General features: G+C 38.1%; 1 protein-coding gene across 1 annotated transcript in view; it reads right to left on the bottom strand.

The window, feature by feature from the left end:
* Positions 1-14,658, bottom strand: part of DPY19L4 (dpy-19 like 4) — a 30,930-nt gene that overhangs the window by 7,310 nt on the left and 8,962 nt on the right. Inside the window, exons 6-15 of the mRNA XM_063327210.1 lie at positions 14,463-14,608; positions 12,537-12,660; positions 11,813-11,947; positions 10,386-10,517; positions 10,198-10,296; positions 8,920-8,993; positions 6,949-7,107; positions 5,116-5,235; positions 3,868-3,988; positions 2,650-2,706 (exon numbers count right to left, since the gene is read on the bottom strand). Of these exons, the coding sequence (XP_063183280.1) occupies positions 2,650-2,706; positions 3,868-3,988; positions 5,116-5,235; positions 6,949-7,107; positions 8,920-8,993; positions 10,198-10,296; positions 10,386-10,517; positions 11,813-11,947; positions 12,537-12,660; positions 14,463-14,608 (1,167 nt within the window). The remainder of the gene's footprint in view (positions 1-2,649; positions 2,707-3,867; positions 3,989-5,115; positions 5,236-6,948; positions 7,108-8,919; positions 8,994-10,197; positions 10,297-10,385; positions 10,518-11,812; positions 11,948-12,536; positions 12,661-14,462; positions 14,609-14,658) is intronic.

Genomic DNA, 14,658 nt, shown 5'->3' with positions numbered 1-14,658 from the left:
TCATGGTAAACCTGCTTGAGCAGGAGCGGTTGGACTGTTGTGATTTGATGGAAAAGTGCTGTGCAAGCGGGAAAGGAGAGAGGAAATTTCCTGGAGGAGCATTATGTGGGTAATCTGCTCTGGACTTTCCTCAGACTTTTACTTCAATGACTGCAGTGAAGGAAAGTACACTATACTGTATGAAGTAGGATATCTCAGTTTATGCTCTTGAAAAACATTTTGGAAAAAGGAGGGATTCTGTGAAGTTAGAGAGAATGCAAATTCCTTGAGACCAGCCCAGATTGCAAGCCTGCACCACAGCTTCCCTATCCTGCCAGGTTTGGGGGGTAAAGGAACAACAGGTCCTTTACTGAGATGGGGGACAATTTTAGAATCAGAGAATCATTTAGGTTGGAAAAGACCCACAAGATCGATTCCAACCATTAACCTAGCACTGCCAAGTCCACTACTAAACCATGTCATTAAGCACCACATCTACACATCTTTGAAATACCTCCAGGGATGTTGACTCCACCACCTTCCTGGGCAGCCTGTTCCAATGCTTGATAACACTTTCTATGAAGAAATTTTTCGTAAAGTACAATCTAAACCTCCCCTGTCGCGACACTCACCTCGCTACAACCTCCTTTCAGGTAGCTGTAGAGAGCGATAAGGCCTCCCCTCAGCCTCCTTTTCTCCAGGCTAAACAACTCCAGTTCCTTCAGCCACTCCTCATAAGACTTGTGCTCCAGACCCCTCACCAGCTTCGTTGCCCTTCTCTGGACACGCTCCAGCACCTCAGTGTCTTCCTTGTAGTGAGAGGCACAAAACTGAACACGCCATTTGAGGTGCAGCCTCACCAGTGCCGAGTACAGGGGAATGATCTCTTCCCTAGTCCTGCTGGCCACACTATTTCTAACACAAGCCAGGATGCTGTTGGCTTTCTTGGCCACCTGGGCACACTGCTGGCTCCTATTCAGCCATTTTGTAAGTCCTAAAGCCATTTTGAGTAGTTATCTGAAGAAGGCATGACTAGAAGCTGTTCAGCCTTGAAGGGCTGGAGCATGTTCATGCTCTTATAAATGGTAAGTGAAAGCTACTGGATGCCAGCTCTTTTTGAAAAGGATAAAGTTTACAGGTTATGCCAGACTAAAGGGACAACTTTGAGACAGCTGGAAACGGGAGCCCTCTTTTAACTGAGGAGTTTCCACCCCCATTACTTGTACAATTCAGCCGTCCAGTGACAGCAGTCTACAACCAGACATGCTAGGGCAGCACAAGAACAGCTGCCATATGTTCACGTCGGGGCTCAAAGCTGTAGCAGTGTCATTACACACATGCGTAAACTGTCCCTGGAACAGAAGACGACAGAAAAAGGAACCGCTACTGCCACCCCAAGGAGAACCAGCTTCACTTATCAATCAGAGCCCTCAGAAAAATCTAGTTAGGTGAGGGACTGTGCCAGACTGAGTCAGAAGGCAGCCAAGCAGAAAGATGCTGAGCTGTACACTCAGCCATTTATAGCCACGGTAACAGATTCAGAGCCCCAAGGCATTTTACTGTCCCGTTACTATTAATCAAAGTTTGCAAGCTCAGGGATGAGTTATGGACCTGGAGCGCAAACTGTTCACCACTGCTTAAAAGCAAAAGCTGGATCTGCAATAGATGAAGCCCTCTAGAGTCCAAACCCCGACACTGCTTTTATGAAAACAACCCGAAAAAGAATTCTTTGGTCAACTAACCTAGTTTCCTCTATTGTAATACATTTCATAACTCTTTTGAGCAACTGTAGGTTTTTTTCAGGACAATATCTGTTGTTCTGGCAGAAATGTGTAAAGTGTCAGGTTAAATTGCAACCAAAATTTCTGTGATAAAATAGATGTTACAAAATCTGTTAAAATACTGTTGGTCAAGCCTGGCTTATATTTGAATGCTTTTTTTAAAAAATAATTCCTTGAATTCTTATAAAACTATTCAAACTACCTATTTTGAAGCTATGTCAGTATAGTAGACACTTATACTTTATGGGATATTGCACTTGAGGAAGTTTAAAAACTAATTTCCAAATAATCTTTCCCCCAGTCTGTCTGTGACTTGCAATTAACATCTAGGTATTTATTTTAAACGTGGGAATATCTGTAGCTTTTCTTCCCGTACTGTAGGATATACATACCTCTACACCATCTCTGCACAAAGGATTTAACTCCATTACAATTTGATGGGAGCTTTTCAAACAGATTATTTGCGTAAGGCCTCCCATAATTTTCCTTCCATCTAACCTCACTCCCTCTCACTAAAACCAAGACTGAAGCAACACAGTTTTCAACATTCCGAGTTTTTATTTGGCAGTGTTTTCTTTGTTGAGTCACATTTATATATCCAAAGCATAATAGCTGAATATAATAAAGTCTTTGTTTAAATGTAAATACTTCCTAATTACAACAAGAGATCGTTAACAAATTAAATTGTCAAATACCTCACTTTGAAAAATGTAAAGTTTTTCAAAAAAACCTCAAAACATATTTTCAGTGGATGACAGCTTTTATTTCATCATATATATTTCATTTCACCAGGTTATTTCATTATATTTGCCCATCATGTTGACTCATATTGTGCCTACATACAAAACAAAAACCAAAAGGTATTTTTCACAAAAGGTACTTTTCTTACCTCTTTCCACAAGCTGAATCCAATTATTGTGGGAACTGCCATACTCAGAATAAGTGCCTAGAAAATACATGTTAGAAGAAATGGATTATGGACTGTTCTCCAGCCTTGGACTACCTGTTGATTCTGTTCACATAGCAGGCTACATTTATGCCTGAAACCTTAGAGTAACAGCAGGTGAAAATTTGCGGTTTTCTACTAGGCAGAAACTCTCCACAAACCAGAATTTGCCTCATTTAGCATGGAAGAACTTATTTGACCTATGATAACTTTACCATCAATATTAGGGATGGTTAATTACAACTCAAAAATAACAATGATGCAATGTGCACACGATGTAGAGAACAGAAGAAAAGTAAACACCTCACATACAAACACAATGAGATAGTTTGAGAAAGGGAAAAAAGCATGAAACAAGCATTTCAAACCTCTGATCTTGTTGATGCTTTTGGTCAGATTGACACTATTGATGTGCAAAACGCAGAAACTCATTTTTCAGCACACCATCATTCTAGCTGATATAAATTTTGCTTTGCAAAAAGGAGAAAATAGCTCGCGTGGTACAGGAAACATTTAGTAAAGAATGCACACAAGGCATTCTCTTGGTAATAAGCTATTAACACATCTACTGTGTTAATAGTAAAAAACCAGGTCTATATGGCAGAAAGCATGAGGTATATAAAGGAATGTATTTACCACGTACATGAACATATTGTCACTCCTTGATTGGAAGAACACTGTCAATGTTTCTGATGTAACAGTGTATGGCATTTTCACAAGTGACATAGTGAATCTCTGTGTAAGTATAAAATATTTATACCTACTAGCCTCTTGAAATCAAGGTAAGTAATATCCTATCCTTATTTTATTAGTAAAACAAATGCACAAAGTTGCTAAAAACTGCACAATGACAGGGAGCTTGAGGTCTCAAAGATTTGTTAAAAGAAATTAAACAGATGAGTAAAAGAGAGATGAAGACAGCCCTGCTTCTTATAAGGAAAGGCTGTAGCGTGAACACAACTTTATCACCAGGTGCCAGAGAACGTGTGAAATTGTGACAGTAAGAATGAAAGACACAGAAAAAGCAGACTATACAAGATCCAGTGACCTCACGGAACTACACATTCCTTTAACAGGTTCTTCTATAGCTCTTAGGTAATTGCTGTTTGAAAAGTTTGCTTGCTAGCTGTAATTCCCAAGACATTGGTAACAGCAACTCACCAGCAATATCGGGTGCACAGCTTTCAGTCGAAGCCACTTGAAAAGCGTCATCCAAAGTTCAGGAGAGCACACACCAAATGCAGCAAGCATGCAAACATAAGGGGTCCACAGATATTTTGTTCTGAAAAACATTGCAATAACTTAGTTGGGACTCTGCACATGCCTCTGTATTCAAGCTATTTATAAAAACATTCAGATTTTTTTCATGTGTCAAACACAGTCTTGGATGTTCAAGCAACCCGAGATCAAATTTGATGTCACTGAAGGGTAAACCAAGGAAATCTCTAGCAGAAGAACAGGCACCTGATTATCTGCTGCAAGATGTAGGAGCAAGATCCAAGGTCAAAGATGACAAAATCCTTCACAGAGTTCAGGGGAGGATGAAAGAAAAACAAAGAGACTAGTAAAGTCACTTGGCTGTTGCGGTTTTCCAGCCAAGCAAGGATAAAAAGCAGCTATTCAGCAAAGCTGTACAGACACTGCACTATAAGGGAGTTCCTGAAGAAAGGAAAGGAAAATATTTAAAAAACAATTTACGATTTGCTGGTATTGTCTGCCTCTTAAGGATAGACTAATCAAGTTAAGACAACTACATGGTAACACAACAGTCTGCTCACTTTAAGAATTTGTGAATATTCAGATTTTAGGATGATGAGCATAACACAAACACAAGTCTACCACCTTCAAGCTGATTTAGCTGAGAGCCAAGATTAGAACAATAATGTCTTCCAAACATTATTAGCTTCTGTAATTTTACGGACTAACACAATATCTTTGAAAAATAGTTTTACTACTGCTTCATCATGCCACGAAAAGGTATACTTCACGCTAGCCTAGACACGAGAAGATGGATAAGAAATCTTCCATGTCCCAATAATCCAGAACATACACTGTTCATCAAAACACAAGATCTTGCTAGAACACAAGATCTTGCTAGAATACAATATTAAAAGAATTACAGCACACTTAAATTACACTTAAATATCATAAAGAAAGTGATACAAATTTGCTTCAATTAATGTCTCAGATTTTGGCTGCATTAAAGCTTGGAAAAAACATTAAAGAGACCAAGCACAATTTATCATACACCTGTATCCACTCTATAGTCAAATCTCTCCCCTACTGAGTACAACTATATGCCAAATACATTTCTGAAAAGGGGTGAATTTCAGAGGGGTGAATGGTGTATCACGTCCAGTTAGGAACTCTCTGTTGCTTTCAAAAGAGATACATCAAAATCAGACTTACCCTTCCAAACACATCGCTAGACAACCAAGTAAAATTGTGTGAATTACATGATAAACTATTTCTGGCCTCTCTCCAATTCGACCATCCTCAAGTTTAACTGTCTCTTTCAGTGGTTCACCACTGCAGTTGGAGAAAACGAGACATCACTTAATTCAGACATTATCTCAGGCAAAGGTGCCAATAAGAATACTTTTATGACCATTAAGTCAGCAGTATACTGAGATCACTCTGTGTCATATCATACAGTATTGTTGCACTGCTTATTTGGTTTTTGTACTTCATCAATGATCTATCAGTACCCGCTGTCCCTTGTTTTGGACTGTAACCTCTCTGGAGCAATGGATGTGAATTAATACAATGGGATCACTGCCTATGACCATAAATCCTATTTTAAGGTAATTCAGCAACAAGAGACAGTCTAATTTAAGAGCATGCACACTCCGCAAACATGTAGATGAAGCATGCTGTACGTGCACTCTAAGTAAGTTTCTTCATATCATTAGCTTGGCAAAGAATTACAGAATCTGTAGGATGATAATTGCGTATGGAATGTGTACACCCTTTTATGACAAAGAAAGATAACAAAACCAGTTTTTAGTCCTATTATTAAAAATTCTAGTAATACATTATAAATAAAAATCATAACCAAAATCTTACAACAGATGTCTTTCGACAAATGAGATTGCAAGGCACACAATAGACAACATTTTATTCTACCATGATGTGATTTCAGGTTACAATTTTATAATAAGCTTTCTCACAACAAATTGAAAAATATTTGAGATTATTAACTGCTTCAAAATTAAAAAAAAAAAAAAAAATGAAGGGGAAGAAGGTTTATTTTAAGCTTTTCTTTAAAAAGCTGTTGGACATAATGGAGTCACTGAAATAGCTATTTCAATCACCAGCAAAAAATCAAAGTTGTTTTCACTGTTTTGAATACACTGCCACACACCCAACCTGACAAACATTTTCATTTATAGCTGTATAATCTTTATCTATTAGAAATCTTGTTCCTTGAAAAAAAATCTATTGATTTTTGCTGTAGACAAAGAAGAAATTTGCCCTAATGCCACAGAAGTTACACCATTCATCTTCTACCAGGAAGAGGTAATTTCCTAGCCATTGAGTTTCCAAGACAAGTTACGCTAGGATCTACAGTGCTGCTATTCTTAGTCTGTAAACAGACAGCTCCACTAGCTGTTCTCTCAAGGGAACTGTGAATCACTGTGAAACTAAAAATAATTGAGTCAGTTTTACTTCAGCTCTGTTCTGAGCAGCAAAGGCTGATGGACCTTATCACAGTAAACAAGAGTTTTAAAAAACCCCAAAAAACAGTGAAGCATTAGAAATCTGAAATCCTCTCGACTCCACCCATCCACCCATCTCATCCTTCACAGTACGTAAACTTGGAAAAAAAACCCCAAAAAACCAAAACCAAAAAAAACACCAAACCCAAAACAGGGAAATAAATTCTCTATCAACAGTCAGATAACTTTGCTGTTGGAAGGGGAAAACAGACAAAATATCTTTCTCCTTGGCAATAGGAAGAGACATAAACATATCACAAAACATTAACCAGAGCTCTGCAGGACTTGCACCTATTGGAAAACAAACCAATGACAACTCCCTGTCCTGACTGGAGGGATGCTCAAGAAGCTTGTCACTAAAGGACTTTCTTTAGGAGCCTCTGGTGGGCCTTTCCACTGGTGCTCACACCCTGCAAGCTCAATGGTGCAACAAACTTTGAAACAACATCATGACCATTCACTTAGACATCTGTGAACCGCTTATTTTTAATTTCTTATTTTTCAGTATAAATAAGTCACTTACCATATTCTCCTAAAAATGACCTGAGTTACAGAAAAAAGGCAGATAATTAATACTAAAATATAGAAAGGCAACAGTGATGACTGTGTTAGTCGCAAAAAAAAGTCTTGGGAGGGTGCCTGAAGAGATTCTTGACAAAGGAGCCAATTCATTGTAAAATTCCTAGTAAGGCAAAAAACATCCCATTAAAAACAACAACAATACCCCACAGATCAGAAAAAAACCCCAACACAGCACACAACCAATCGCAGTTTAACCTATTCATGTAATAGGAAACTATTTGAAACTAATCTTTGAGAAGCTATGCTTTTATCATTTGAAATTGCTTTGCAAGTACACTAGAATAAAAGCTTATCTTCCAAAAAAGAATCTGTGAGACCAGACTACAACTCTTTTATATGACAAAACCCCAGCCTCCCATATAACTCCATTATGGGGACCACAAAGCATTTCTTTGTCACAGTGGATTAAGGTTTTAGAGATATTGATGCAAGAAGGTATGCTTGTCCTCATTCCAAATGGGGAGATGAAGAAGGGAAAGTGGTCATCTGAGATCACAAACAAGCCCGAGGCACTGCCAAGAATAGAATCCTTAATACTGAAATTCTAGTTCTGTAGCCGAACCCACTCGATCATTCTTCGTTCCCAATTAATGAGCAGAAAGATTATATACTCTGCCAAGAAGCACCATCATTGTGTATTCTCAACTGGAAGTGGTGCAGCATGTGATGCCATGAATGCATTCTTGCCTTATTTTGTTTTGCTTTCCTCCCTCTTTTCTTTATCTTTCTCCCCAAGGGAAGACTAGAGAACTGAACCACTTTCAATTAGACAGAATCAGTTTAAAGATTAACAGCTGGGCATGTCCAAACTGGCCTTAAAAGACAGATCTTGAAGCTCTTGTGCTGCAAACCATAACTCCAACCCACAGTTACACAATTTTCTAGGCATAGTTCCACTCAGTTTGTCTCAATCACCGGCTTCATTGCAGAGTCTGACATCCTGGAAAGTAACATGTAGCAAGTCCCAGGAGGAGAGGGGATAAAATCTGTAACACCTGATAGCTGAATAAACTGAAATTCTGACCAGAAGCAGTCCTCTCTTTTCTTGCAAAACACTTAAGAACATGCATATATGTGTGTTAAGCAATGCATTTTAGTCAACGCCGTTACATGTTGTCTTCCAAAAATTCCCCAACAATTGCAGTTACGTGTGATGTCATTTTCCACTTCTTTCCCTGAAAGGTCATGAAGTAGCTTTGTAAGAGAGATGCAGTTCCCAGGAGAGTGTCTCAATTCCTGCACAGAATTGCAAGTCTTGGCTTGGGTTCAGGCAGTGTCTCAGTCCTTACCAATACTCCATTTGAAGTTTTCCAGAAAATCTGTAGCCATGATGTCTTCTTCTTGTAGACCAACTTTATCTCTTTTACAGATGCAAGCGTTTTTCTTACAGTCCCAACAATTCCCTCTGACTTTTAAGTTGTCCCTCGTCCTAGTTTCTTCCGAAACATACAGAGGGTTTTTTGGGGGCGTTATTCTTACAAAACTAAAAATAAAACCCTGTTTCGAGATAGTATCGATAGTTCATGACTCTCTTCAGAGCCCTTTCTTTTCCAGGCTATAAATAGTTACTACCACCACTTTTACCCTATTATCTTTGCTTTCAAGCCTTATTAGAAACAGTAGACAGAGTACAGGAAGTTTTTGCTCTTCAACATCAAACGAAAACAAAAATCTATGAAATGCTTTCACCCCACAGCATGAAAAATATTGAGGTGCCTCAGAAACCTCAAAATCCTAAGTAAATTCTGTAGAGGAATATTTTTTAAAATTCAATCTTAAAACCAGGCGACAAATAGAAACCGTTTCCCTAACTCCTCTATAAAATTCTCACAAGCCACTGAAATTTTATACTTCTCAGAGCAGTTTCAGAAGTTCGGATATCTTAGAAGGTGTAAAGAGTTTAAAAACTTACTTAGTTGTGTTTAAGCCAAGTTTTACTTCAATGAACTTCAGCAAATGCTCATTTTCTTTATGAGGAACAAACATCTGAAAGATTAATTTAGCAGAGAAAAATCTTATCCAGTGCTGGATGCAGCTTTCACATAGTCACTTCATTCAGATTACAAAATGGCAGGGAACAATCAACTATTCAGGATTTAGTTAAAACTAACAAATTGGATTAAGTGTGTGCCAATTATGGTACCGGTGTGGTATTGTAAATCTTCACTTTAAAAAAACCCAACTATCTTTAGAGTTGCCTTGAGAATACCATTCCCTCCAGGTACCCCAACAGGAGGACAAGTGAAAAGCTGTCAATAAATTGTCAAAAGACTACCAAGCAGTGCAAAAAGGATCATGAAAAACAGACGTAACTTACCCCCAAGCAAGCCAAAGAACATTGCGTTTGGCTCCACTAAACAATAGGACTGCAGCCTAGCAAAAGTTATGAGTATTTGTAATCTTCACATAAATTGTTTGAGCAGCCAGAAGTTATGTGTACTGTCTACGTAATTTAACTCATATTTTTCAAAGTTAGATTTTACTTTCATGGAGATACAGCAAGGCTAGCCAGTCTGAATGGCACAAGAAAAAAATCTGATCTGAGCATTCTCTCAAACTTTTTAGGGTTCACTAGCTTCTTTATTTTTAAGTCAACACCGTTAATTAACAGAACCAGGGTGAGTTTGAGACATAGAGGAAAAGCATAATAAATTATGTGAAAGACTAGAACCAGCAAAAGGGAGTAGCTAATCAAAATACAAGGTCAGGCTAAAATCCCATTGTGTAATCTCAACTCCTAGCTGACTCCTACACTAAGTGAAGGTCTCTGTTCCCATGTTCTCACTGAAATTTAATTGAAAATTAACATCTACCCTGAGACTATTCATATCTGGCTACTAAGTCTTCTCCGTGCACAAATATTGTTTTAACATTCAGACCAGTTTGTAGAGGCCATCCAAGTTCTAACAAAAACCACATTTATGAAATAGCTAAAGTGTGATTTAAAGACTATTTCTATACTATGCTTTAACCTCATCCAAAAGACCGAAACCCCAACAAAACCCAGCTGCTTCATTTGTTAAACACTTTTTATATAGACACAGAATGACTCAATTTTTAGTACTCCAATTTGCCATGAACTCTCAGATCAGCAAGATAAGCAACACTCCAAAAGATTTTTCCAAGATGCATCTGCAACTTTCCATTTAGATTTTGACAATTAAAATCACTTTTTAAAGAGGAATCTTACCTTTAGTAAGAAGTTTACTGTCACTGTTATTGTAAGTACCAAATAGATGTACATTACTTTCAGTAATCTTGACAAAAATGTACCTTTTTTCATATTCATCTGCAAAAATATTTTAAGAATGCCATATCATTTGGAGTTCAGTTTAAAGAATAAAAACTACACTCAGAGTCAGAGGAGAATCTCATTACCTGAAGGCATTTAGAGAACATTAAAGCTGCTACAAGACTCAGTAATGGTGACACTAGTAAGGCTGAATTTTCAAACTGCAAAAGGTACCCCAAGAAGAGAGAAAACAAGTAGATTTTGTATACTTCATGCACCTGTCGAAGAAACAAAATAAAACACAATAAAATGAAATTACAGTGGATATACGTCTTGCTTTTTAGAGCAGTAGATGGCTCACTCCATTCCTCTGTTAATCAGGGGATTAATGGATCTCTACCCTCCAACTCATGAATCTAGCAGCGTACTGTTTAGCTCTGCAAAGCATTTCACACCAAAATGATCCTGGTCAGCCTGACTAACTACAGCACAATTCCTTCACAAGAATTCTGTAAAAATGCCAGAAGTACTAGTATTTTAAAAGGTCTCCCTGTTGTGCAACACCTCACTGTGATGCAGCATGAAGCAGTAACCACAACAGAACAGTATGAAAACACAGAATTTGTGAGAAAAAGCTATTGGAAACATGCACTTTCCTTGCCCTCACAATAATTTGTTCATTTAACCTATCTCAGGAATACACAGACTGTTACTGATACTTTGTTATTTTCTTAATTGATAAGCAGATCTTATAAACCCCGATAATTGATTTTTTAGACTTTTACCAAAACACCCGTCTTCTCCCTTATATTTTAAGGACCCTGCTTTGAACTAAATAGCTCAAACATTTCCCACTGATGAGGAACAGAAAAAAAAGCAATTGAAAGAAGAGGTGATGAACTAGAATTGCGTGCAGTTTGAAATGGAAGCTACATCTAACAAAACTAGAAGGCACACATGTACAAAGTAGCAGTTACAGCATTGCAACACACAGAGCAAAAATGCCTTATTGTTCCAACATTTCTAAGAACCATTTTTGCAGAATAAATTCAAATACTTTCTTGTACTGAATTGAAAAATCAATTGGCCTTCAGCATCTGTCTAGCCTATTTGTTGGCTAAATCAGTACAGGGCAGGCCATTCAGGGTGAAAATGAGCCCCTTAACTGCACAGAGCCAACAGAGCAGTTTTCTGGTCAGCCCCATCCTACTGTGAATAGGGAAAGGAAAAGAAGAGGTAAGCGGGCCAAAAAGGATGCATGACTGAGTATCATTCATCATTCTTTCAGCTCTCCAAGGATGTTTCAGGTCCCAGAAGCTTTGTTTAGTTTCTGACCCTTTGCTTAGGAAAGCTGTCCCAAACACAGTAGTCCAAAAGAGAGTGAGTTTAAAGCCATTTTATTTTTCCAATGGACATGACATGTGCTTCATCTGGATGCAGGCTGCAAGACACTCAAGTCATCACTCAGTCTGCACCCTTTGGAGCTCCTGAGCAGTAATGGCGGGCGCCTCTGAGGTTGTATTTAAGACATTTTTAAGATCCCAACTATCAGTAGGTTGAAGAGTTCTAATACCTTCTCTGTCTGTGCCAGGGAAAAGCTGTCTAGCAGAAAAAGAGAAACAGCCTGGACAAACAGGAGATAATGACTGTACTCCCACATCATCATGAAGGTATATGTTGAAGCACTCACCAAAAGGTAACAAAACTTCTAGAGGTAAAAAGAAAAACAAAAAAAAGCATTAATTTCATACCTATGCATCTCTGTCACTAAGTAACTGAGAGGTCATTAAAACATAAACTATGAAAATTAATTATTATTTTAGGAAATAATTAAAATATTGACTTCAGACATATTTAAAGTGTTCTCAGATGGAAGAAAGTAATTACTGAAACATTCAAAAACATTTAAAGCCAATCAGAATAAACATCTTTGACAGAGAGACTGTGAAAGGACGTTACTACTATCTTCTCCGAGCAACAGGAAGAGCAACAAAATAGTTTACACAGTGAGAAAAATTCCGCATCAGTTAATTTTAAAAAGACAGCACACAGCTCATTACCATTGAGCTTTATCATTATCACTGTTCTTTTTGAACCCTCATGGGGGCATAACAGGGCAGGGCACAAGTCACTTAGCAAAAACTGCACATGCCTAGGTGAAATCCAAGTGGCTGATTTGAAAAGAACAAACGAAACATCTGCTGTTTTCTGTGTTGTGGGGCAATAGCGACAGAAGTAACTACTCTAGAGCACAGTTCTACCAGCAACTCTTTATTAAGAAATTAATTTTGCTTTACCTCAGCAGAACAATTTAGGTTTTTTTTTAAATAGCCTGTGAGAGCCGCTACTTGACATGCAAAATACGGCAAAGCCCAATTTTCCCTTGATGGTATGGAGTAATCAATTCTTGTTGTATCTGTCCTACAATAAAGTACAGAGAAACAAAATTATTAAAAGATTTACAGAACAAAAATATCAAGGAAAGCCTAAATGTCACTTCTAGTTATCAGTGTGGCCTTGCAAGCAAACTATTCCCGTATTAGGTGTAAAGTAATACTGACACAATTTCACTGCTGATACAGGTCACAAGTTTAATACCAGCATGGAAGGTCCAATCCTTACTTGACTTTACTCAGCAGGTCTCCTTACTAGGTAGCATTTATAGGACTGAAGCCAAAAAGCATCTGCCTCCAGCCTTTTCTGACCCACCACAACACTGTGCGAGCTGGACGCATCACACACTGCTTCTGCCAACCTGCACCGTGACAACGGTGCTTTCTTTGGCCACGAGCAGTGCTAAATGGTCTTATGTCCATAGGCAGGGGACCACTGCCGTAACAGCAGCTTTTCACATTGCGATGAAAATCAGCTCATAGCTGAGAGAAAAGACTCCTTTCAGTTCTCATACAATATGTTTTAAATAAGTGATTTATGTGGTTGAGCACAACATACTTAATCCAAAGTAGTGCTCCCTCTTAGCAGCAGCACCAGCAGATACTCTGTCTACAGGGAAAATTCTGCCCAGCAAAACAAAAGATTAAAGACGGATGGGGAGCACGGGCCAGAACAGCAGCAGGGTCTTCTCATGGAATGACTTGACAGTATCTGCACAATTAGAGCTGTAGGAGGAAGTTTTAAAAAGTGCTAAAGTGACTTAGAAGCACAAGTCACACTTTCAAATGTGATCAAAAGCATCAGTTTCAGAGGTACATAGTCGTCTTTGTGTCTACTATGCTTTTAAAAAGGAGCCTCTATCTCCTTTATCATTTAGATATTTGAAAGCGTCACCTTTCATTTTTACCTCTGAAGCCTCTTACAGAGGCATATTTGGAGCTTTTTTAACTACTGGACCTTTCAATTTGGTAACAGTGTTTAATCTTCTTTGCTGTTGAAAAAAATACAGATTTATTCACCATTTTCCCTACTTTCCACTGTTCACACCAGCTTGATGAACAGTATTTTTAGCTACTAATCACAGAATTGGTCATGATGACTTCACACTCCTGAAAGATGTTTCCCCACAGTTCAACTTTAAAGGTATATCTCTAACATTTTAGTCCTCCATAGCTCTTTTCTTTCAAGTGCTCTCAAGTTCATAGAAAGCCTCAGAGCTACTTGGTGACAAATCAGGAACTGAACACAAGTTCTCATTGCCCAAATGAGGCTCCCTATAATTGTGAAATATCTTAAAATAAAAAAAAATCTTGAGATCAGAATCATCTACAAAGATTCCACTTTGAAGAAAAAAACACTATAAAAAGCAGATTTAAAAAAAAAAAATCAAAGACTCTTTACAAGTAAAATGCACTCGGTCATTTCCTTCTAAGCAACAAAACAACCATCACAACAGTTAGAGCTGGCCACAGAAAGCAATTCTGTTTTACAGCGACTTTGAAAATTTGTTCCCATTCTTCACCAGCACAAAACCAAAACCTTCTGAGGAAATTTTTTTGCAAAGTGGAATTGTGTGAGAATACTCCCATATTCACACAAATACATAAAGTCAGTTCAACTGGCAGCCTGGATGGTTTGGACAACAGGAGGCCTTTCCATTAGTAAAAGAATCATGAGAATCAGTGCATCTCTGGGAAATGTTTTGTATTCAGTGTAAGGGTTTGCTCTCACAATGAGAACACAAAGTTTAATAGAAAGCATTCCAATCTGCTCTAATACTTTAAAATGTCTTATTGACAAACTAGATTGTATAAAGATGTTTTTCTTACCTGTTAATAATGAACCATGCTACAGTCAGCATTCCTGCCAGCCAAGTCCCACTCATAACCCAACTGGTTACAAACAATGCAGTCACATAAATTCCCTGCAGTCCAAAAACTATACCAATGTAGAAATACACTGGTTCAATAACTTCCTGAAATTACAAATAAAAACGAAGAGACATAGCGGCAACTGAGCTGAAGC

The sequence above is a fragment of the Chroicocephalus ridibundus genome, chromosome 2 (genome assembly GCF_963924245.1).
Source record: "Chroicocephalus ridibundus chromosome 2, bChrRid1.1, whole genome shotgun sequence".
Taxonomy (NCBI): Eukaryota; Metazoa; Chordata; class Aves; order Charadriiformes; family Laridae; genus Chroicocephalus; species Chroicocephalus ridibundus.
The sequence above is the reverse complement of the archived record's forward strand: the minus strand, read 5'-3'. Positions and strand labels throughout refer to the sequence as shown.